Source organism: Macaca nemestrina, chromosome 15 (assembly GCF_043159975.1).
Source record: "Macaca nemestrina isolate mMacNem1 chromosome 15, mMacNem.hap1, whole genome shotgun sequence".
Taxonomy (NCBI): domain Eukaryota; kingdom Metazoa; phylum Chordata; class Mammalia; order Primates; family Cercopithecidae; genus Macaca; species Macaca nemestrina.
This window is the reverse complement of record NC_092139.1, coordinates 46,767,620-46,791,987: the sequence shown is the minus strand read 5'-3', so window position 1 is coordinate 46,791,987 and position 24,368 is coordinate 46,767,620. Positions and strand designations below refer to the sequence as shown.

Sequence of the window (24,368 nt, the reverse complement as noted above, 5' to 3'; positions counted from 1 at the left end):
AAAAAACCCCACACATTTGGGCTGGAGAAACAAAGCAGCAGCCATTTCCTTGCCTTAGTTCTTGGCCCATAATGAAGTAAGAGCATGATGTGATGATTGGAGCCAGACCTATCCTTGGCTATAGGCACTGCAGCCGACCCAAACCTAATTAAGAAAGATCCTGAATAAGCTTGAATGAGGGCCAAAATCACTAGCCCCTTCAATCAATATTTTTGATATAAAAATTAGCAGCTGGGCCTAATAAAAGGGAGCGCTGTTGTATGCCACAGCAAAACAAAGTCTCGTTTTGCTCCTATTCTGACCTTCTGTTGTGGGATATTTTATTGGTTTGTATCTGTGATAACTTCTCAGAGCAGTTGACTTGCAAATGTCAGAATTCAGCCTCCCATTTGGACCACGGGATGCAATGAAAATTAGAGTAACCAGTCCCTACATTAAACCCAGATTGGCGTGGGAATCAACCTTTTCCAAATGGGTAAACCGGTTTCACTTGTTCTCTTATTCTTGATTGAATTACTCCTGCTAATATATAATGTTTAGCTAGAATAACTTTTTAAGAAAATTGATTTGATGAGGAAGAGGATAAACATTCTAAGAAAAAACAATCTACCATCGAAGTCTTGGAAGTTCTCTTTATGCACTGCTAATCCCCTCACAACTTGAATATACTTGCCTTCCAAGATGAAGCCATTATTAATCTCTACAAGAGTGCTTGGAAGATAATGTTGTAGTTCTTAATATCATGTCTGGCACATGGTAAGCGTCTAAAAATGATTGCTTTATTGTCTTTCAAGACACCACATATTGACTTTAGAAATAATTTCTGGTTTAAATCCATGGAATTTACATGCAGGCTATACAACAGAGAAAGAAAAGGTTAACATTTGACTCCTTTTGATGCCTTTGTTATCCTGAAGACTTATCTTTTAATAAGGTTGAAAAGAAGAATAGATTTAAGACACCCCTTCCCTTTAGAGATACTCAGTAAAATGTTTACTGATAATATGATTTCTGGGGTTTGCTTCAAAGTAATCTGGTGAGAGAGGGAGTGAAATGGGTGGGGGAATAGAAGAAAAGATTGGCCATGAATTGGTAATGTTTGAAGATGAGTAACAGGTGTATGTAGGCTCATTATACTATTCGATTTTACTGTATGTTTAACATTTTCTGAGATAAAGCTTTTGCAAAATGGATCAATTAGAAATCATTTTAAAAATAATAAGTCACAGCTGAGTCCCTTCCCAGGCATTGTCGTCTGCTCAATAGACCTGCCCAAGCTAATGCCTGGCCCCACACCTCTACCGATAGCTTGCATCTGGCATCCTTGTCAATTTGACTTGACCCTAAACGACCATCTCAGGTGCACAGTTTCCATGGAATTGGTGGAGGCCTGTGCTATGATAACATCATAGTTCAACTTCTTCCTCTTTCTAATCCTGTTCCCTTACTCTTATGGTGGTATTGTACCATTGTAGGTGGTCTCAGTGGTGTGCTAGTAAAGGTTTAACAGCCAGCTCTCTAAAGCCCTGACTTGTAGTGTCTGCCAATTTTCATGGTGTAAATACTCCCATTGTGGCCAATTTCAAGCTACCAATCTGATGTCACTGAATAAGGAATTAGAAAGAAATGTGCACAATTTGTTCTCATGACAGTGCAAGCCAACTCCAGCCACCCCTACCAACTTTCCCAGTGAAATTCTTAAATACAAATCTCTGCCTCAGTCTTTTTTCAGGGTAACCTAAACTAAATCAACAGAAAACCATCAATTATTTTCATATTATTTTTATTTATTTTAAAACTAACATTTTACAGGCAGAATAAAGTGAAATTGGTCATTTCAAACGTTTCAGTGAAACATACATTTCTCTGTCTCTTCCTCACACACGCACAGACACATGCACACACACACACGCACACCCCACATACATCATGACACCATAAGACAATGTCCCGCAATAATTGCCTAGAAATATTTAAAATACAGACTCCTTTTACTTTTCTAAATATTACACAGCTGAGTAGGGCATTCTAAAGAATAGACTTCAAATATGTTGTTCTTACTGTTTTGAGACCAGGAAACATTGCCAAGAATTTACCTGATGCTGTTCGTATTGCTATTATTACAATTGTTATTATTGCTACAAATAAAAATATATATTTAAGAGTTAATGTTTCATCATCATCAGAACTGAGGTTTTTAAATCAGAGTAGGCCATTTATAATATTTGCTATCTCTGAAGAAAAATCCAAAAGAGTATTGTTTGTTTGAAGAACTGTTAAGACTTTTACCCTACTGAAGAGCTGTTGTTGGAATAAATAAATAATCAGAGGTTGAAGGTTGTTTTTTAAAGAGCAGGAAAAGAAAAGAGAAGAAAGATACCACATTCAGGCCAGGTGTGGTGGCTCAGGCCTGTAATCCCAGCACTTGGGGAGGCCAAGGTGGGAGGATCACCTGAGGTCAGGAGTTCGAGACGAGCCTGACCAACATGGAGAAACCTTGTCTCTACTAAAAATACAAAATTAGCTGTGCTTGGTGGCACATGCCTGTAAACCCAGCTACTCCAGAGGCTGAGGCAGGAGAATTGCTTGAACCCAGGAGGCAGAGGTTGCAATGAGCCTAGATCTTGCCATTGCACTGTAGCCTGGGCAACAAGAACAAAACTCTGTCTCAAAAAAAAAAAAAAAAAAAAAGAAAAAGAAAAAGAAAAGAAAGATACCACATTCAAAGGAAGAAGGTGATGAAAAGGAAATGGGCATCTTATAGGGAATGATACAGACAACTGAAGAAGGAATAATTTTACCCAAATGAATGGCAGATTGTTCTTCAATATTGGATCAATTTTTGTAGAAAGAGAAGTTACTTGGAAAATGGGAACAAAATGTCCCAATGAGGAGAAAATGTTGACTGTGGAATAAATTAATTTTACCAGTATATATACACTTAATTATGAACAAGAGAATCAGAACAAGTTTCCTGCTATTAGAGCCAATTGGTTTATTAAATTAGAAGTTTGAATAATGTTCTTAAATTTTGTCATGGATTAGAATCACCCAGGAAGGCTGGCCAAAAATGTAGATTCCTGGACACTACAACTATTATTTTGCAGTAAAGGTCTGGTGTAGGGCCCAGGGGTATGGATTTTAGACAGCTTCCTAGTAAATTCCAAAGCCTGTAGTCTCTGTTAAATCAAAGCATGCCGAAAGGCAATATGGTTAAACATCCATGACACCATCATTTCATACGGAGATTAGGAATAAGTCTATGCCATTTCCTTATCATACAGAGATGGCCTCCTTACAAATATCATCTGGAACCTTTATCTTCTGCTTTCCTGAAGGTCATTTTCAAGAACATCTTCCATTTATCTCTCAACCAACCAGATTTTCATCTATACCTTTGTACACTTGCTTACTCTGTAAAGGAAAAACGCATACGTGTATGTGTGTGCGCATATGTGTACACGTGAACAGAAGGGTTGAAGACTCATAATATTATAGAAAATTCTCTTTTCCAACAGATCTAACCAAGGAGACGTTTTTGGCTCTGATATAGTTATCAAGACTTAATAATCAAATAATTTTAATCATAAATTAAAATCATGAACCTATTAGCCTAGGATTTGAGAGCTTTTTCTTAAAAAAATTAAAAATCTCATTATTCACAATCACCCTCCTAACTAACCTTATTCTATATGACATATATTCTAATATTATTGGCCCTATGGAACCTGGGCACCTTCTAATGCACTCTGGAAGCATTCTTCTTGGATTATACCTGTATATCAACAGTTGTTCTCATACCTGTATATTCAACGTGGACTCTCTGACAGAAATAGGTCCTTTTGTTTTGTACGTTGCAGTGTAATAAATTGCCCCTGAACTCTTGAATCTTGATGAAAAGAGACTAACTTACTCCCTGCCCTCCATGCTGGGTGGGTAAGTAGTTTCCCATGATGAATTAAACCCAATCTCCTCCATGAAAGTAATAATAGTGGACATTCCTGCTCATGAAGACACTCATCTAGGGGCTTAAAACTTGAATGGTAGATGTGAAGGTGTGTGTGAAGATCACAGACAGATCCAGAAAGGAAGGAAGATGTTTATTGCTTTCCATACCTTGTAGAAAGACTAGATGTCGCGCTGTCTTTTTGACTTCCTGTTTCCTTTATAGAACTCAAGGCATTTATGCATTTTGGACAATTAACTAGCAAGAATTTCATTTAAATGCACATATTCAAGAGATGAGAACAGTATGTCTTCCTTTCTTTGCACATTTATGACACATTTTCTTTGCACAAATAATGCATCAGTTTCATTGAGAAGAGTTGGAATTTTGTTATCAAAATCATTGGATAGGAAACGGCATTTTCAGAACCCACCTCTTTTCCTGTTTCACTAACAATATTCCTCACAACCTGTAAACATTCATGAAGAACTCTATTATTGTGATCCATTTTTAAACCAACGCACCCACTTGGAGTTATAATTTCCCCATAAAAAACTTTCCACGCTGATCACTTTTTTCCTTTAATACGCTTTGAGCATCAAGTCACATTGCTCCATCCATCGCAGGCGCTGCGGGTGGAGTTTCTATCTCAGTGCACAGCATGAAAGCGTGGGTCCATCTGTGCCACACAAAGCCAAGCCTCTCTTGAAGTGATTTGTTTACAGTGTCATTTGATGGAGTGGAATGTTCTGCAACTCATTCGAACTGTTACAGAAGCTTTGCTAAAAGGTCACCACTGCTCTTTAGAGTGTCCAAATCTGGGCACCATCTGGGAGCTTGTTAAAGATAAGGTTCTCCACGGGCTTTTTCCATACAAATGAGATCGGATTAACAAAAGGCTACTTTTCCATAGAAGTTTGTGTTCATGTTGAGTAGAAGAGAGAGAGAGAAAGAGAGAACACAAGTAGATTACAGTTAGTTACCTCAAAGTGTGCAAGCCCACTTTCTCCCAATTCAGAGGGCATGTAACAAGTGATAGTACCATTGAATAGGCCTAAACAAGGGTGTTGGTCTTGAAAAAGTTAGAATTTGCTTTTAAATGTCCTTCTTGAATCAATACATTCTTCAAATATGGTCTTGGGAGTCTAAAGGACTTCAAAGATGGTCTTGGGAGTTCTAAAGGACATTGAATTTCACCATTTACTTGAAATTCAATAGGAAAATGACAACTAATTTTTTAAGGTAATAGAGGCTATGCAGGGTAAGCATTCACTGTGCACCGCACCAACAAGGTTCAAGTTGTTGTAACTACCGTTTTAGTCTAGGCCTAAAAGTGGCTTGTGCTTGCTTTCTGCCCCCTTTCTTATGAAACAAACATCTTGAATTTTCCAAACCTCAAAAGCTCAGCTGTAAAACTGTAGGCGACCAGCAAGAGGAAAAGGAAAACTTCCTTCAAAGACATCTCTAGTTGCAGTTGACCAGTTCTGCTTTCCGCCTCGAAACATTAACTATGTCTTTTGACACTTGTCTGTGAAAAACGTCCAAATGTGACAAATGGTAGAAACAACACTTCTTTACCCTCCTGCCTGGAACTTCCCATGATACAGATGAGTTCTAGCTGATGCTTTTGTGAGTGGAACAAGGAAGGTGGCTACTGTCCACCACACTCACCGACATCTGCAGATGGAATAAGTAAACACATAGTGAACTTACTGAATAAAAATTTTAAATCCTCTCATTTGCATTTGGTTGGAACCCCTGAAAGGGTCTGCACAGTAGCAGCTAAAACACAGGCTCATTGCCATTAAAAATATTCTCAGAAGTGTGTGTGTGTGTATTTCTAGTAGAATACTTGGAAGAAGAGAGACTTAAATCTGGAATCATGTTTTTGTCTCTGTAGTCCAGGCTGGAGACATTAAAAACAACAATGTCTCCCTCAGTTCAATCAAGCTGGTCTGGGAACCAAAATCATCCTGAGGAAGGGGGAGAAATCCATTTATTTTCCTTGTGAGGCAAGGAGGGAGGTCTTTCTCACAAAGTCTTTGTGTGTCATTCAGGACCAGGAAACTTAATCTTCGAGTTCAAAGCTCGTCTCATCATAGAGCTCAGGACGTGCTGACTTCTTGTGCCGGGAATATTTCAGTTGCAGGAGATCACCCATTTCATCAAGAGCTTCCAAAACCTGCAATGAGATTGCTTTCCAATAGCTATCATTGAACACCTAAGTAACCCTGCTTTGCAGAGCCCAGGTTAATAGCAAGCCTCACAAAGACACACAGTCTTACTTTGCTAGCTTCTTTGATTTTGAAGAAAAGAAGCAAGATCCGTACCATTAGGTTGTGGTTTAAGACCCTAGAGGAATGTTAGATGCTAATTAATTTTATTTATTGGTCTAACTCCATACTATGAATGATATTTTATTTTGAGAGTGTGAAGAGGAGAATAAAAACATGTGACCCATGCTTACCCTTAAAATATTTTATTTTAAAATGTGATGACTTATATGTAATCTTGTGGAAGAAAAAGATAAGGTTGCAGAATGTATTTGAAGTTGTATCTTCAAGACACAGCAAACCACCTGGCCAAGAACAAAGTGGAATGTTGTGGGAGCTGATTAACATCATCCTCTGTCCCCTCATGCTACCCCAGGCCTCCTGCTTTTAAATACTCATCTCTGTGTCCCATGAAATACTAGAACTTAACTCACAGGGACTGAGAACTCATCTGTTTCAACTCTCTTACTTTAGGCGGGTAGACGTATCCCCAGTTTTACACATGAAACAACTGAGATCCAGAAAGTAAAAAAAGGTCATTTTCGATTGTAGTATATCACTAATCCTATGGTATTGGTCATGCCTTTTTAACCTTTCTGAGCCTGTTTTTCTTAACTTGCCAAATGAGGAGGAAGATAATATTAGGGTCTAATACTTTGAAAAGGTAAGGTGAGGGCTGGGCGCGGGGGCTCATGCCTGGAATCCCAGCACTTTGGGAGGCCGGGCGGGTGGACCACGATATTAGGAGATCGAGACCATCCTGGCTAACATGGTGAAACCCCATCTCTACTAAAAATACAAAAAAATTAGCCAGGCGTGGTGGCGGGTGCCTGTAGTCCCGGCTACTCGGGAGGCTGAGGCAGGAGAATGGCATGAACCCAGAAGGCGGAGGTTGCAGTGAGCCAAGATTGCCTCACTGCATTCCAGCCTGGGCAACACAGCGAGACTCCACCTCAAAAAAAAAAAAAAAAAAAAAAAAAAGAGAGAAAAGGTAAGGTGAGGGTTGTTAATGTTAGAATGAGTGACTAATGGGTCTTATGGACTTTCCTCTTTGGGAAATCTTTCAAACTGACATTATTTAAGATTTCCTCCAACATGTTAAGAGCAATTGATTTCTTGGTGGTAGGAGTATGAGTATTTAAAATGTTCTTCCCTGTTTTTGTAAATTTCCTACATCGTATCTCAGTACTAAGAAAAAGTAACCAAAGTTATCTTTAAAATGACACCTCTCTGGGATAGTTTCTATCAATCTTTGCTGAAGGTGGGGGATGGACTAGTTCAGTGGTATCCAAAGTGAAGGACCTGCACATTTGGGGCATCTGTGAGATAATTTATGGAGGATGCAGGAGGAAAACATTAGGATTTCTATTATTATTATTATTATTATTATTTTTTTTTTGAGACAGAGTCTCACTTTGTTGCCCAGGCTGGAGTGCATTGGCATGATCTTGGCTCACTGCAACGTCCGCCTCCTGGGTTCAAGTGATTCTCCTGCCTCAGCCTTTCGAGTAGCTGGATTACAGGCATGTGCTACCACGCCTGGCTAATTTTTGTATTTTTAGTAGAGACGGGGTTTCACCATGTTGGCCAGGCTGGTCTCAAACTCCTGACCTCAGGTCATCCACCCACCTCAGCCTCCCAAAGTGCTGGGATTATAGGCGTGAGTCACCGCGCCCAACCTCTATTCACTTTTATCTCAACCTTTTAAACTTTTATTTATGTGTCTCTTATATAATGTACATAATATATTGGTAATGTGTATATCATTTATAAATAATTTATGTTACTGTTTGCTGATCCAAGAACACCCAGAACACACTCGTGCTCAAAGTTAGGTTTCTTTAGCTTGCTGGTATGGGAGAGGGAGGACACTGCGGAGGAACCATGGGCATCTTAGTGACAGGAGGATGGGAGCGGCTTCTCACTGCATTTGAGCTTGTGCCTGAGATGACTCTAAGGAAGCAGGGACTGGTTCTGGGTTGGATGCTGTTAAGAAATGGGAGCAGTTCACTGGCTGGCTATGTAGTTATAACTTCTGTGTGAAAGGCGAGAGAATTAAAGCAAGGCTATAGTTGTTATTGGTAAATGAGCAAATGTCACACATGTCGGTCAGAAGAGGGAGACATTAAGTATTGTGGCCTTGTCTCTGTCTTGTCCAAATGTGGTCGCGGAGTGCATGTCTAATATTATTTCTAGTCTATGAGCCTTCAGGTTCAATTGCTACCTTAATGTACTGGCTGTTCATCAGGGTCATTTTCCACTTTCTCTTACATGTACATTAAGGAACTGCTCAAAATTTTCTGTTGAGATGGGTGCTTGATTTGAAAAGTTTAGAGGCATTTGTCTAGATGATTGATGTCTCAGTATCCTTTCAAAGTAGGTATTTTGCAGCAATTAAGAAGTTGTGAAGAGAATCACCTACACGAATACCTCAGTGCTGCTTGGAGCACAAAATTACAAATTCATCCATGCGGTCTGTCCCTCCTGTCATCTCAGGGAACTTGCTTCCTGGCCACACTCTCTTCTCTCCCTTCTGTGCGAGGTCCCTTCTTCACTGTCTTCTTCCTTTAATGTGTAAACATACTCAAGCCTTCTCCACTTTCAAGGGTATTTTCTAATCCTATTTTTTCTTTCTACAGTCAGACTTCTCGAACGTTTTGCCTGCCTTTTCTTTCTTTCTTTTTTTTTTTTTTTGGCCAAATCTTTTTGCCTGCCTTTTCTTAACACCAACTCATTTCATTTAAAAGAAACAATTTGTTAAAATTCACATTCTGGAAATACATTTTAGCTCATTTTAGAGAATCTGGAAAATATAGAAGGGTGTAAAGAAAATAATGTTCACTCATCTCAAAACCTGGTTAGCTCAGTTGTTAATATGCTATTCAATAATTTGTACTGTGTACCTACTGTGTACAATACACTGGTTTATGTTTTGAGACTATACTGGTGAAGATGAAGGACACGGCAAGTGTGTGTGTGTGTGCGTGCGCACATGTGTACGTGTATAATTTCAAACTCAAATTATCCTCTTTACTCTTTTATTCTTTTATTATTTCTGTTCCCTTCATTCCCTTAAAATGCCTACTCTAAGGAATATCAAGTTCCTACTAATTGCTAATCCAATAGTTTTTTCTCATCCCTCACTGCATTTAAACTTCCTGCAGTTTTGAGGGGCATTTTGACCCTCCTCCTGCTTGAAACTTTCTCCTCTGTATGGAGTTTAATACTACACTAAACATGTCTTTCCTGACTGCTCTAGTTCCATGTAAGTCTGGGTCCCCACCTGTGATTCCTGTATCTACCCTGGAATGTAGGCACTCCGCAGGAGTCCACCCTGTTCACTGTTGCTCACATCTGGACAATTACATATTCTACTGTTGGCTGTAAGGATCCCTCAGTTCCCTAAACTATAGCAGCTCCAGCTTTGCATACTCTCCTAAGCTCTAGAATCTTACTTTTCTTCTATAGGTGGCCCATGGACACATAGTCTCAACATGTCTAGGACTGAGCTCATTCTATTCCCCCACTCCCACTGAAAATTTGCTCTTCCTTACTGTATACCTTATCTCATTTAAGTGCTTCACCATCCTTCTATTCATCAGGGCTAAAGACCTCAAATTGTCTTTGATTCTCTCTTCTCACATGTGCACCACATCCAATCATTTGTCAAGTCATGGCAGCTCCACTCATTTGTAATATTTGTTCATGGATTCGTTTCTTTTGTTTCCACTACCATTAGCCTTGTCATCTCTTGTTTTGTTTAAATAGCTACATCTTAGGTCCTTTCCTTTGGCCCCGTTCCTCTCCAATTCATTTGTCACGTTCATTTCATAATGACATGATTGTGTCACTCCACTGATTGGAAGTCTTGAATGATGCTCGGTAACCTTTATTAAAAAGGCCTGGCTCAAAAGCCACTTCCCCTGTGAATCTTCTCCACTCTAATAATTCAGCCCACCTTCATGCTCCCACAGTTTTCTATATTTCTTCTTCAAGATTAATTTATTCTGTCTAGTATTATATGTGTTGCTTGTTTATTAGCATCTTCTCCTAGACTTTTTGCCCCAGGTTTGCACATAGTTGACTCTCAATAGTGTTTGCAAAACTGCATTTATGTTATGTGACTCTTCCCATTATCTCCAAACTGAGTAGATGGCTTCGTTCTCTGATATTACTTATTCACATAACAATGGAAATCAAGGGACAATAAAAGGCAATTTAAAAATCATTTCCGCCTCACTTAGGTGCTGCTGTAATGTGGATTTGTTCTTGTTATTGGTTTTCCAACATGTTGCTTAGTTGGGTCATGTTTTATTATGGCAGATTTCGTGGCTATGAAAAATGGCAGGATACACATAATTAAGTCCAAAATAGCATTTTACACCAGGTTTTGCATTTAAGATTAAGTAAATAGAACAACATTTGGCTACTCAGTCAGTCTTTTCTAGGAAACCAAAATACTGATTGAAATCTTCACTAAACTGATTTTCTTTTCTATCTACTGAGTGGTCACAGTGTTGGCTGTTGTTGACGTGCCCTTATTTTTCGGCAGTGACTTTTGTCAGTGTTGTTTTCCTAAATCACCCAAGAGAAACTCAGAGAACCCCAGGCTGTTTCAATAAAAGGACTTGCTTTGAATCCAGGGTACCAGTACTGAGATCCTGTTGGCCTGTGGTGTACTCACCGTGTCTAACATCTCCCGGGTATGGGCTGCTGAAACACAAAACCGAGCCCGAGCTTCTGCGAGGGGAGTGGCTGGAAATCCCACGACCACCACTCCAATTTTTTTCTCTAACATATGCCTTGCAAAAGCCCTTAAGGAAAAGCAAAAAAAGAAAAAAAAAAGTGGTTAATTGGGAAAAGACAACATTATCCTGACAAAAAAGGAATATGGCTAATTGACTTCTTTTTTTCTTTTTTTATGATAATAAGTGGAAGATGATTGAAGTTTTTGAACTTCTGTCAAATACAATTGACGAATAAATGGGCAGTCAGCCACTTGGTGCCACTCACGATGGTGTGTGTGGGATTATGGGTCTGACACACTCATCAGGTAATTGTGGATATTGAGTCTTTGACACCAAGCAGAAAATGCTGATGTTTATGACACTGGTTTAACAAATCTGCAGTGACATAAAATCCACCTGCAGGATCCCTAGGTATAAAAACCAAGCAGTTCCTATAATGCAATTCCATAAAGAAAGAATCTATATTAATTGTAAACCTGCATGTTTTAAAAACTTAATACCAATAACGTAATGTGGAAATTTCAAGGAGCCTATACTTAATGAGTATAATGTGAAGACCAAGATCAGAGGGTCTGTAGGATCCAACCCCAAGTCAATATTCTCACTGCAGCGCCAAAGATTATGTTTTCCATCAAATCAGAGATAAGAAATAGCAAGGTCTCCTGATCGTTTCATAAGTGAATGAACATACCCAGGGATGCACAGGGATAATAAACTCAGCGACTGAGTTTAAGAGGAATGGGGCAGAAGGGAGACCAGGAAAAAAGTGTTCACGCAGAGAAACTTACAGCCTATAGGACGTAAGTCATAGAACCAGAAAGCTGTTTGATGCAGGGTAAAACCTTCATGAGCTATGATTCCTTCTATTCATCCTTCTAGTCTCTTTCTTTTCCAGAGCTAATCTCAGTAACAATTCTAGAATATCAAGCTCGAAGTCTGTAAATATCTAGTGCTGAGAGCCAAGGTCAGACAAAAAGTCACTCCAGTGACTCTTTATCCCCTTTGGGCTCTGTTAGTCTTTGCAGGAAAACTTAATTACTGAGTGACTTTACCCATAAGTGAGGTAAATGCCTCAGATCTGTTCTTAGCATTAAGAGATTGCTGTTGTATTATTTTAGGCTGGAAGCTGACAGCACCAGAGAAACATTCCAATCACAGGTCAGGAAGAATTCTTGAACCAGACATGGAGAACAAGCCTGCTCTTCCATTCACTTGTTTTGCTGTTGAGCAGTCTGCCTTTGGTTGTTTCAGACAGAACATAGGTTATCAGATGAAGCAATGAAGACTGCAAGACCTACAAGATGCATAGCTTCTCTGGCCCCCTGGCTTGGGCGAGGCAATATTAGCCCTTTGATTTCAACTAGGAAGGTTGGAAGGAGATGAAGCTTTCTAGCTGAGAAAGCTTGAAAACAGAGACTGTTCTTTCCCTTTCTTGATCACCCTATGGAAGGCTGCCCACGGAACTGCACAGAATGAGAGCTCATAATTGTCTGAGAAACAAGTCAAGTGCTTTTATTGCTAGAGTACAAACCACCTGACCCCTGATCTCAGGCCAGTTTTTGGGACTCCCAGAAGACCGCTTTCACTGTCTGCATGTTTCTCTTTGTACCAAAGGAAGCACGTTTTGCCAAAGAATGCGGAGCAAAATATACGACTCTGTTGATTCATTAGGCTAATCTGGCGTCTCCCTGGAGCACTTCTGAATTTAAACCTTACACTACTAAAGCTAGTGTTCTTAAGTTAATATGTATGATTGCACTGGAAATTTTATATAATGAGCCTTTGTGTTTGTACTCCCCGAAGCAATTGGCAATAGGCTGAAAGAAACTAAACTATGTGAAATAATAATAATAATAATAATGATGATAATAAACATTAGCATTGCGTTGTATGCAGAATCACTACCTCTTGTATAACACCATCTTCCAAGTGTATTACATGAACAGGGGAAGAAAAATGCAAACCCTTTACCAAATACCAAATACAATACATTCTTGATTATTTAAGTATGTTTTATGGGTGAAATCACATTACACAGCTCTCTAGAAGATTCCAGTGGTAGACTTATAACAAGGCTTTGTTCAAAAGGATAACTTGCTACAGACTATGTTTTCATTCTGCATAGGAGGAAACGTGGAGATCACCATTCTTTAGTAAAATCAAAGGTTTTAAAATGACCAAATGAAAGAAGTGCTTCCACACTGGCTTATACAATTAACACCCTATTTCAAAAACGTCTCTACCTATAAACTTCCAACAAAGAAATATCACAGAAGGGAACAAAGCCAGACAGCAGGGCAAACTCTTGCCAGCAACTCCTACCGGTAACAGATAATACTACCTTTTGTAACTAACCTGTTCTGTTTCGTTAGGTGAGCCAGATTTTTTTTTTTTTCTGTTTGTAGTGATTGCTGCCTTTTGAATCACCAATGATGACATTAAAAATAGTTATAGTTATACTCTGTGTTGCTTTAATGAGATGTGCATTTTTTCCCTATGGACTAAAGCTTGAGAGATTGTGTTCTGTGTTCAAAAGAGCTCTAATTTATGAAGCCAATGAAACTGGCTTTGAATTCTAGGCTCTGCTGCCTGCAACCTGTGTGAGTCTTAGAGAGCAATTTTTTTTTTTTTTTTTTTAGACAGAGTTTCATGCTTGTTGCCCAGGCTGGAGTGCAGTGGTGTGATCTCAGCTCACTGCAACCTCTATCTCCCGGGTTCAAGCGATTCTTCTGCCTCAGTCTCCCAAGTAGCTGGGAGTATAGGTGCCTGCCACCATGCCCAGCTAATTTTTTTTTTTTTTTTTTTTTGTATTTTTAGTAGAAACAGGGTTTCACTGTGTTGGCCAGGCTGGTTTCAAACTCCTGACCTCAGGTGATCCACCTGCTTCGGCCTCCTAAAATGTTGGGATTACAGGTATGAGCCACCACACCCGGCCTTAGAAAGTAATTTGACCTTTCCAAGTCTTAGCATCTTCATATATAAACCAGGGCTAAACATCCTACCCTCCATGGGTAATCACTGAGGTCTAATAGCCTTACTTAGCATATATTTAGTACTCTGTGATATTAGCTCTTCTTAAAAAACAATCTTAAGTTGAAAGAAACAAGATGGTTTGACATATTATCCAGTGAATATAGCAATATGGAAGTGGAGTGTAGCAGGATCTTTACCTATTATTTTTTTCTGGACGTTTTATTTTTCGTAATGCAACCAAAAATTGTAATAATTATTTTGGAGAGCTGTGCAACCATGGTGACTCAACCTTGTACTCAGTTGAAACTGATAATGATCATCATTGTTGCAGAGTAGTAGTAGTAAAATGGCTACCACTGATTGAATGCTTAGGGCACGCCAACTACTATATTAGGTGCTTTGTACACATTACTAAAAATGACATTATTAATGACTTTATTGATTGATGCTATTAATAATGACAGCTAACACTGAATAGCTCTTATATAAGAGGTAACATGCTAACTGCTTTATGGACATCATCTTGTTTAGTCTTCACAGTAACCTTATGAAATCGATACTATTATGTCCCATTTTATAAATGAGAAAGCTGGAGCTTCAGAAAGCTGAGTAACTTGTCCAAGAATCCCCAGCTAGGAAGAGGAATAATCAAATTTCTTTTTGATTCCAAACCTTTCACCACACCATAGAGCATAACTTTTATATGAAGCATATTGTTCATAGCATATTGTATGAATTCTTGAAGTTACGTGCATTTGTTTTCACTACTTATGGACTCTTCTCATTGGGTTGGTTCAGTTTTCCAACCTGTTGGAATTCTAATTCTGGCTTTTGTTATTAAAGTTGGAACTATCCAGAACACTCCCTACTGTCAGTGTAACACTCCAGAATTATGTGTGTTTTACCTTGGACACGTTTATTTTCAGTGCCTTCTTTTGAGCTAATGATAAAATACTAGATACACCTGAGCTAAGTTTGGACTATTTCTTCCAACACACATCATTTCCCCAATCATTTTGAATAAATGTATGTGTGTCTGTGCATGTGTGTGTGTGTTTGTGTGTCTTCAAAAATCAGGTGGTTAAAGGCCTTTGGATTGTCTGCTACTTTCAGTCACCGTTGTCACCCCTCCTTGACATTATCACAGAGCAGTACGATGTATAACATTTCTGTGGCACATTATGTCCTCAGACACTTCAGGCACTGTTTTCCTGACCAAATCTGTGAACAAAGGGCCAACTGGTGGGAATGATGTGGCATGCTAAAAACTCATGTGTGTTTTAACTGCTTGTGATTTTGCTGTGGTAAAATGGCCCAAGACATAGTCTGAAGAATCAGTCTTTTAGGAACTTAAAACTCAGTCTTGCCCTCTGTGAGTTTTCATGAGTAAGCCCCAAGCCTCTTTGATTGGTATTTTTCTATACTTCAAGTACTCTGCCAATCTAGTCAGGCTATTAGAGAGTCAAACAAAGTTCCAGCAATGGGTTACACTGGAGGGGAGTTAGGACCACTAGAATCTGATGCATAGTATGTTGAATATGAATTTCTATCATGTGCTTGGTCAGAGACACAAACATTTTACCTTCAGAAAGGATTTTAGTTAACTTCCTTTTTTTTTGAGACAGGGTCTCATTCTATCACCCAGTCACCTAGGCTGGAGTGCAGTGGCACAATCTCAGCTCACTGCAACCTCTGCCTCCTGGGGTCAAGTGATCCTCCTGCCTCAGCCTCCCTAGTAGCTAGGACTACAGGCATGCACCACCACGTCCACCTAATTTTTGTATTTTTAGTAGAGACAGGGTTTCACCATGTTGGCCAGGCTGGTCTCGAACTCCTGACCTCAGGTGATCCACCTGCCTCACCCTCCCAAAGTACTGGGATTACAAGCATGAGCCAATGTGCTCTGCTAGTTAACTTCCTCTTAACAACATGTAATTAGTCTAATTATATTAGTCTCTAGTAGGTTGGAGAAGGACTCACGTATAAAATTGTCCCTGCCAAACTGACAAAAAGTCATGTTCTCCACTTTATACAGTTGTTGCTAATGCTCAGTTTCAAAGTTGCAATCAAGTAAACAACCCCCAAACAGGTTCACAGTAAGGGCATGAGAAACTGAGCATGAGCTTCAATGTGAGCCTTGGTTTGGGTTTTTGCATCTTAGTTTTACTGCTGTTTGACTTGTATGACTTGGGGCAGGTTGCTTAACTGCTCTCAGCCTCAGCTTCCCCATGCTTGAAGTGAGAATGTCCTCTTCTGAGGATGGCCACAGAGTTCAATGGGAGAAAGCACAGAGCCTGATCACATTGTTTTGATGGTAATTGGGGAGAGATGATCTTCAGAAGTTCTCCCTGAGAATGGTCTTGGGTCAGAAGGAGGCTCAGGATCGTGCTTAATTTACAGGTGAGGCTGAGGGAGATAAGTGATTTCCCTGATTTCACAGGACTTGAATTTAGGGAGACAGCTCAATCTTAGCATCTGGTTCCCTTTCTGTAAGACCTGTGGGAAGGGTCTAGCTGATAGGCTGGCAGGTGGCTTCTGAGCAGCTGTATGAGTGAATTCTGAACTCAATCACCCCATTCCAAATGCATAATCTAATACCTGTGCCAAAAAGCCATCTTAGGTCACCTTGGGGTTTAGGTGTGATTATGAGATGCCTTGGATACTTACGCTACTTTACCAGGCATGTAAAGAAGCAGAGGAACAACAGGAGAATTCTCATTGCCATAGATAATGAATCCCATTTCCTGCAGTCTTTGTCTGAAGTATCTTGTGTTTTTCGCAAGTTGCCGTACTCTCTGCAACCCTGAAAAGAGACAGGCGTGAAATCCATCAATTTCCGCTAGAAAGAGGGAAGTAAAGTTCAGGTCAACTTGGCAAGCATCTCTAAGTCTTTCTGCAGGTCAGCAGCACTAGCTGGGAGGAGGAAGTAGGGAAGGGAGATATCTCCTGGGGAGTAGATGTGGGCACTGATGCCCAGGTACTGCACTGAACCTGGAAGGCAGGAAGAGAGGTAGATGATGCTGTGAGGTGCTGCAAGCAACTGAAGCCAGGCTACGCTAGAAGGCCAGTGGGAGGCAGGGGAGGTACCTATTTTTTATAGACTCTGTGCGAAGTACCTTAAAAACACCAACACGAGAGAAGGGAGTGTTATTAGAAGTAACATAACCACTTCCCCCCACCCCCCATGCTTCATAGCAGATATTGGTAGATGCTTTTTAGCTAAACTGAATTGGCTCATTAAATTGTCCCTCATTTAAATCTCTAACCAAAGGATCCTTCATCCAATCTGAATTTGTAGGGATAGCACATTCATAGACAAAGGTAAGTCCTGCTGAGATCAGGGCTGTTTTTTGAGGCATTTGGTGGTAGACTAACAGAAGGGAGGAAAGAGGGGGACTCCTGCTTTCCCAAGCCAGAAAAAAGGACAACATTGACCGAAAACAGAAGGACAAGCAAAGTACATACAGGGATCCATGTCAAGGTTATTGGTGCTTCAGCTCTAAGTCTTATATCCTGTGTCCTTTTAATTGGAGCATTTAGTCCATTTACATTTAAGGTTAAGATTGTTATGTGTGAACTTGATCCTGCCATTATGATATTAACTGGTTATTTTGCTCATTAGTTGATGCAGTTTCTTCCTAGCCTCGATGGTCTTTACATTTTGGCATGTTTTTGCAATGGCTGGTACCGGTTGTTCCTTTCCATGTTTAGTGCTTCCTTCAGGGTCTCTTGTAAGGCAGGCCTAGTGGTGACAAAATCTCTAAGCATTTGCTTATCTGTAAAGGATTTTATTTCCCCTTCACTTATGAAACTTAGTTTGGCTGGATATGAAATTCTGGGTTTAAAATTCTTTTCTTTAAGAATGTTGAATATTGGCCCCCACTCTCTTCTGGCTTGGAGAGTTTCTGCCGAGAGATCTGCTGTTAGTCTGATGGGCTTCCCTTTGTGGGTAACCCGACCTTTCTCTCTGGCTGCCCTTAAGATTTTTTCCTTCATTTCAACTTTGGTGAATCTGGCAATTATGTGTCTCGGAGTTGCTCTTCTCGAGGAGTATCTTTGTGGCGTTCTCTGTATTTCCTGGATTTGAATGTTGGCCTGCCCTACTAGGTTGGGGAAGTTCTCCTGGATGATATCCTGTAGAGTGTTTTCCAACTTGGTTCCATTTTCCCCCTCACTTTCAGGCACCCCAATCAGACGTAGATTTGCTCTTTTTACATAATCCCATACTTCTTGCAGGCTTTGTTCATTTCTTTTTGTTCTTTTTTCTTTTGGTTTCTCTTCTCGCTTCATTTCATTCATTTGATCCTCAATCGCAGATAATCTTTCTTCCAGTTGATCGAGTCGGTTACTGAAGCTTGTGCATTTGTCATGTATTTCTCGTGTCATGGTTTTCATCTCTTTCATTTCGTTTATGACCTTCTCTGCATTAATTACTCTAGCCATCAATTCTTCCACTTTTTTTTTCAAGATTTTTAGTTTCTTTGCGCTGGGTACATAATTCCTCCTTTAGCTCTGAGAAATTTGATGGACTGAAGCCTTCTTCTCTCATCTCGTCAAAGTCATTCTCCGTCCAGCTTTGATCCGTTGCTGGCGATGAGCTGCGCTCCTTTGCCGGGGGAGATGCGCTCTTATTTTTTGAATTTCCAGCTTTTCTGCCCTGCTTTTTCCCCATCTTTGTGGTTTTATCTGCCTCTGGTCTTTGATGATGGTGATGTACTGATGGGGTTTTGGTGTAGGTGTCCTTCCTGTTTGATAGTTTTCCTTCTAACAGTCAGGACCCTCAGCTGTAGGTCTGTTGGAGATTGCTTGAGGTCCACTCCAGACCCTGTTTGCCTGGGTATCAGCAGCAGAGGCAGCAGAAGATAGAATATTTCTGAACAGCGAGTGTACCTGTCTGATTCTTGCTTTGGAAGCTTCCTCTCAGGGGTGTACTGCACCCTGTGAGGTGTGGGGTGTCAGACTGCCCCTAGTGGGGGATGTCTCCCAGTTAGGCTACTCAGGGGTCAGGGACCCACTTGAGCAGGGAGTCTGTCCCTTCTCAGATCTCAACCTCCGTGTTGGGAGATCCACTGCTCTCTTCAAAGCTGTCAGACAGAGTAGTTTGCGTCTGCAGAGGTTTCGGCTGTGTTTGTTATTGCCCTGTCCCCAGAGGTGGAGTCTACAGAGACAGGCAGGTTTCCTTGAGCTGCTGTGAGCTCCACCCAGTTTGAGCTTCCCAGCAGCTTTGTTTACCTACTTAAGCCTCAGCAATGGCGGGCGCCCCTCCCCCAGCCTCGCTGCTGCCTTGCCGGTAGATCACAGACTGCTGTGCTAGCAATGAGGGAGGCTCCGTGGGTGTGGGACCCTCTCGGCCAGGTGTGGGATATGATCTCCTGGTGTGCCTGTTTGCTTAAAGCGCAGTATTGGGGTGGGAGTTACCCGATTTTCCAGGTGTTGTGTGTCTCAGTTCCCCTGGCTAGGAAAAGGGATTCCCTTCCCCCTTGCGCTTCCCAGGTGAGGCAATGCCTCACCTTGCTTCAGCTCTCGCTGGTCGGGCTGCAGCAGCTGACCAGCACCGATCGTCCGGCACTCCCCAGTGAGATGAACCCAGTACCTCAGTTGAAAATGCAGAAATCACCGGTCTTCTGTGTCGCTCGCACTGGGAGTTGGAGACTGGAGCTGTTCCTATTCGGCCATCTTGCTCCGCCCATATATCCTGTGTCCTAAGTGTGTGTCCCAGTGCAGTGTTCACACATGTGAGATGTCAAAGTGATGAAAGAGCAGAAAGTCCCATCCTGAAGATTCCTGTCTACTCAGGTCCTGCTTCAAAATAGGTGGGTAAGTAAGCCAGCCAAAGCTAGATAGTGTTTGCTCAATAAGAATGAATAGGATTAAACACTGAAGTCCCCTAGAAATCAGCTCAAAGTTTGCATTTGATGCAGGATTGCTGCTGGGCAGGAATGTGTCACTACAGTCTTATATCTTACTGGTTGTCTTTAGCGGACCTCCATTCTGAGTGTGAGATGTTCAGACGAACTGGTCAGAGATTCTGCTCTAGAGGTTATACAATGTTTTGAACATCACTCATGGGTGTTTGTAACTCTTCAGATGGAAATAGGGTAAACATTTCAGTAAACATGTCAATCACAGTCATCTGGTCTCTTCTTAGAGAAATAGCCCCAGATTGTGCCTTGACAAAGAATTGAGCAGTGGGCATCTTGTGCTCAGTATCCTTCTCCAGAGAATCATACTGTTGAGTAGGGTTGGCCCTGACTTTCCTCTTTTCTACAAGGTAGTATGAGGGCCAGTCTTGATCAGTTGGAATACTTCATCCCCCTGATTATTGGTTTGATGATGGAGCACAACTAGGGACTATTTGAGTCTTTCTTTCAGATCGACTGAGGAAGAAGTGTAAGCATCAAATAATTATAAAGCTGCATCTTTGGTCCTCTCCTGGAGGAAGCCTGCTTGAGAATGATATTGACTTACATAGAAGTCACTGCGCAGGACACTGAGAGTCCTGATGGCATCATCTGAACCTTTGGGTCTAGCTGTGCCTAAGCCAGACCATTTTTTTAGACTTCCCTGCTGTATGAGCCAATACATTTCCTCTTCTGCCTCCTATAACCAAATGTGTCCTGAATAATTCAGGTGGTGGCTACTAATTGGATCAAGTAGCCTCTAAAGGACAATAATAATATCAACAACAACAATAATTATAGCTCACCCATATGTGATGTCACCATTGTAGTTCTTGACATTTATTGATTTAGTCATCACAACAACCAAATTGGTATAAGAACTGTAATCCTATGTTATACACAAGGAGAAGCCAAGTAACTTACACAAATTTACGTAGTTGGTAGGTGACCAAGCCAGAATTGGATTCTAGAATCTTAGATTCTAGAATCTTCTAAAGATCAATAAAACTCTCATTTCTGCCAGCTGTTTGTATTATGATTTATATATATATAATATGTATAAATACATATAAAATATATTATATATATAAATACATATAAAATATATTATATATATAAATATATATATATTTTTAAGTAGAGGCAGTTGAGAGTTGAAGGCTGAGCAAGTGCTTGATGGACTCATGTTGTGAGTGGTTGGGTAAGGTATCACTAGCATAGCATATCGCTAGGTTGGAGTCTAGGGCCCCCTTCACTTTAGGTAGAGGTCCTGAAGGGCTGTGTCTAAGGAGCGAGGGTGAACCAGGTATAGACAAGCTCCCAAAGGCACTTTCTTTACCCAGACATCTAACATTTTTTCACTAGTCTCTATCACTCGCAAAATACTTCAAATATTCCTTTAAGTTTTCCTTTGGTCATTGGGCCTAAATGGACTTAACTTCTGTGATACCTTAATTGTGTTAACGATACGGTATATGCAGAGAAATGGAGATTTAGTTGAGTGGAACACAGACCAAGGAGCAAGATGCTAAATGCCCCGATCGTCCATGCTTGTTTTCTGTTACTTTCTTTTTCCCAACTCCAGTTCTCAAGGATGATCCCTCCCCAACTCTGCCAGCTCCCAGCAGGCAGATTGGGATGGAGAGGTCATCCGGCTTATTGTTCTTTCCTAGGGATGCTGACATCTCAGCCCCTCTATCCTGACCACAGACAATGAATGGAGCATGCCCTTGACCCAAAGGCAATCCACTTTGGTGTTTGCAAGGAAGCCATACATTGGTCTATCATAGGAGCTTTGAAAAAGACACAATAAATATAAATTAAACAAACCAGATCTTCTTGCTATTACAGTGTGGATGTGAAAAATCTAGAGAGGATGGTAGTAAAATTCAGCTGGTAGTAAGAGTAGAAATTGAAAGACATAGAAAAAACGCTTATTGGCAGAATCTGTGAGACAGAGTAAACTATTGGTTGGTAGAAGTTGTGGCTACCTATAAAGAAGAGAGGTGGGCAGTTCAAGGTTAGTCAGTAACAATAGGAATAGTAAGATATAAAAACAGAAGAGCTTATAGTCTTGTGAGAGAAACAGACATTAATCAAATAATCACACAAATGGTTGTAAAATTGCAACTCTGATGAGCAGTGTAGAGAAATGTTATGTGGTGTTATGAGAGCTCATAAGAGGGAGACTGGACCAAATCTGGAAAAAATCAATAAACGATGAATGAACAAAGATCCAAAGGATGAGCAAGTATTAACCATACAAAAAGCTAAAGGAGAGTATTCCAGGCCTAGCAAATAGGTGCAATGGTCTTGTGGTTTGTAGAAGAACACAGAAGTTGTGAACAAGGCAAGATGTAGTTGAGGGTGGGACAAGATGAGGCTGGAAAGATGAATGGATTGTCTAAAAAAGAAAAAATGAGGTGAGACCATAGGGATTGAAGAATCCCACACTTGATGATTGGAAGGAGTAGGAATAAGATGAATTTGAAAGGGAGACAAAATAGCAGCAACCAGAGAGGGAGAAAACAAAGCCGGACATAGAATAGTGTTCCTTGGTTTTATCAACATGACAACTCATTGACAACCTTTACTTTGGAGTCCCTGGATGGAACTTTGATTTTAAAGAAAGAAACAGGTATGGTTTCTTAGTTCATATTCCTTTCAAAATCCCCAATTCTAAATTTGCAATGTGAATAGAAGTAAGAAATCCAGAGACGCGTAGAAACATCTGTGTGTCTCTCTCTCTATATATGCTTAGACACAGTCTCCTTTGTGCTAAAAAAAAGGAATTTTATAACATGCTGGTGTGTCCCTTGGAAACTTGTATGTTTACAGAGCTTATTGGAAGTGCAGGATTAGAAATTAAGAAGGAGAATATTTGCCTTACTTAAGAAAAATCACCCATACATTGAAACTGTGTTTAGAGAGTTAAGAACATGTGGAGTAGGGGGAGATTGTGGACAGAAGGAAAGGAAAAGAGAGCTATGGTAAGGATTGTTTTAAAGGTGATTGAAATCAAGGCACAGAGATACATCTCAGCCACCAAAATATATTCCATATGGCCTGTCCCCGTGTGCGTTCAGCACTTTTGTGGCTCATTAGCTACACAATGAACAGATGACTTAATCAGGCTGGGCCTGATGATTCCTACATGTTCCCCCTTGAAGACTAGAAGGATTTCCTGGCCTGGAAGTGCCTGAGTGGCTTCAATTGCTTTTCCCAATGGCATTATCTTTGCACTTGCCTATAATGATTCATCTATCATTGGCTGCCTAGCTACTTAATTGGCCCCGGCTGTCCCTGCTTCCTTGATTAACCCAAGAAACTGGATCATCAGCTAATGTCACCATTTCACTGCTTCCAGATCCTTCAGAGACTTTACCGAACAGATGATGTCCAGGGGTCTCTGACGCCTAAGAACTAAATGTTTTATTCTTCCCTATCTTTCCTATCTTTGAACCATTTAGCACAGCATGGCTGACAAGCCATTATGACACACTTTGTGGTTGCCACACTTTCTCATATAGGTCACTACAAATGCCTTTGAGGTCTTTTGCATTTGCCAAGATACAGCTCCTTTCAATTACTGTATTGCTCATTCTTCAAAATTGAAAACATTCTCATACTCTTGGAAGGCCTAGGGACAGAGGTGGAATTTGTACATATAAAACGCTACTCATCTAAACAGGATGCAAATGATTTTATTAATTACATTGGGCTTTGAGATTTTTGCTTGAAGAGTGATTTGCAAAAGTAGAAGCAATATTTGGTGCATGTTCTTTTGTACAGGGACAGGCCATGCTAGGATGGCAAAGGGAAGCTTTGGAGATTGGGCACTGCGGCCACATCCCCTTCAAGACACTCAGAGTCTCCAATTAAGTAGTTTCTGATCCTTCTTCTACATATTACACAGAAGACAGGGAAAGTCCCTACTCACGTAAATAAGTGAATGAAAAAATCTCTTACGTAGCCTTCTGCAGAGTTTCCATAAGTATTTGTCATATTTTGGATTCTCTGAGGAGACTGTTGAGTGGAAAAGGAATAGGCTTTGGAGTTAAGTGGGATGGGAATCAAACTCCACCTGGACAGCATAAAATCTAAAAATCTCAGTTTTAGCTGTAAATTAGAGATAAGCTTATCTTACAGGAAAATTGGGAGAAATCAAGAAGTTAATGTAGGAAAAGTGCTTAGTACTGTATCTGGCATTTGGTAGGTCCTTGAAAGGGGAATTGCCATTTTGTGCTGGACAATAGTTCTCTGCAGCCTCAGTGCCATCTCACAGTCATCTGGAGAGCTTGGCAAACCTTATGTCCAGGCTGCACCCCAGACCCATTAAATCATGATCTCTGGGGATGGGACCTGGCATGAGTTTTGGATTTAACAAGGCTCAGCCAAGCAGATTGGGATGTCTCAGAAATAGTTGCCATTTCTGGTCCACCTCTAGGGCCATGCATGGCCTTTTCTGGGTATCTGAATGCAGCCTGGCTGAGCTATGCTCCTACACTGGATGTGACAAATAAAAATA

General features: G+C 40.5%; 1 protein-coding gene across 8 annotated transcripts in view; it reads right to left on the bottom strand.

The window, feature by feature from the left end:
- Positions 1–24,368, bottom strand: part of LOC105481500 (serine palmitoyltransferase long chain base subunit 3) — a 176,715-nt gene that overhangs the window by 434 nt on the left and 151,913 nt on the right. For 2 of the 8 annotated variants that reach the window (XM_011741122.3, XM_011741123.3), the window contains 3 exons: positions 16,608–16,743; positions 10,904–11,033; positions 31–6,128 (listed from right to left, as the gene is read on the bottom strand). In XM_011741122.3, the coding sequence (XP_011739424.1) occupies positions 6,015–6,128; positions 10,904–11,033; positions 16,608–16,743 (380 nt within the window). In that variant the 3' untranslated portion in view covers positions 31–6,014. Of the gene's footprint in view, positions 1–24; positions 6,129–6,149; positions 6,525–7,747; positions 10,552–10,903; positions 11,034–16,607; positions 16,744–24,368 lie in introns of those variants that run through there. The other 6 variants (XR_011613526.1, XM_011741124.3, XM_071079673.1 and 3 more) reach the window with 6 other exon arrangements.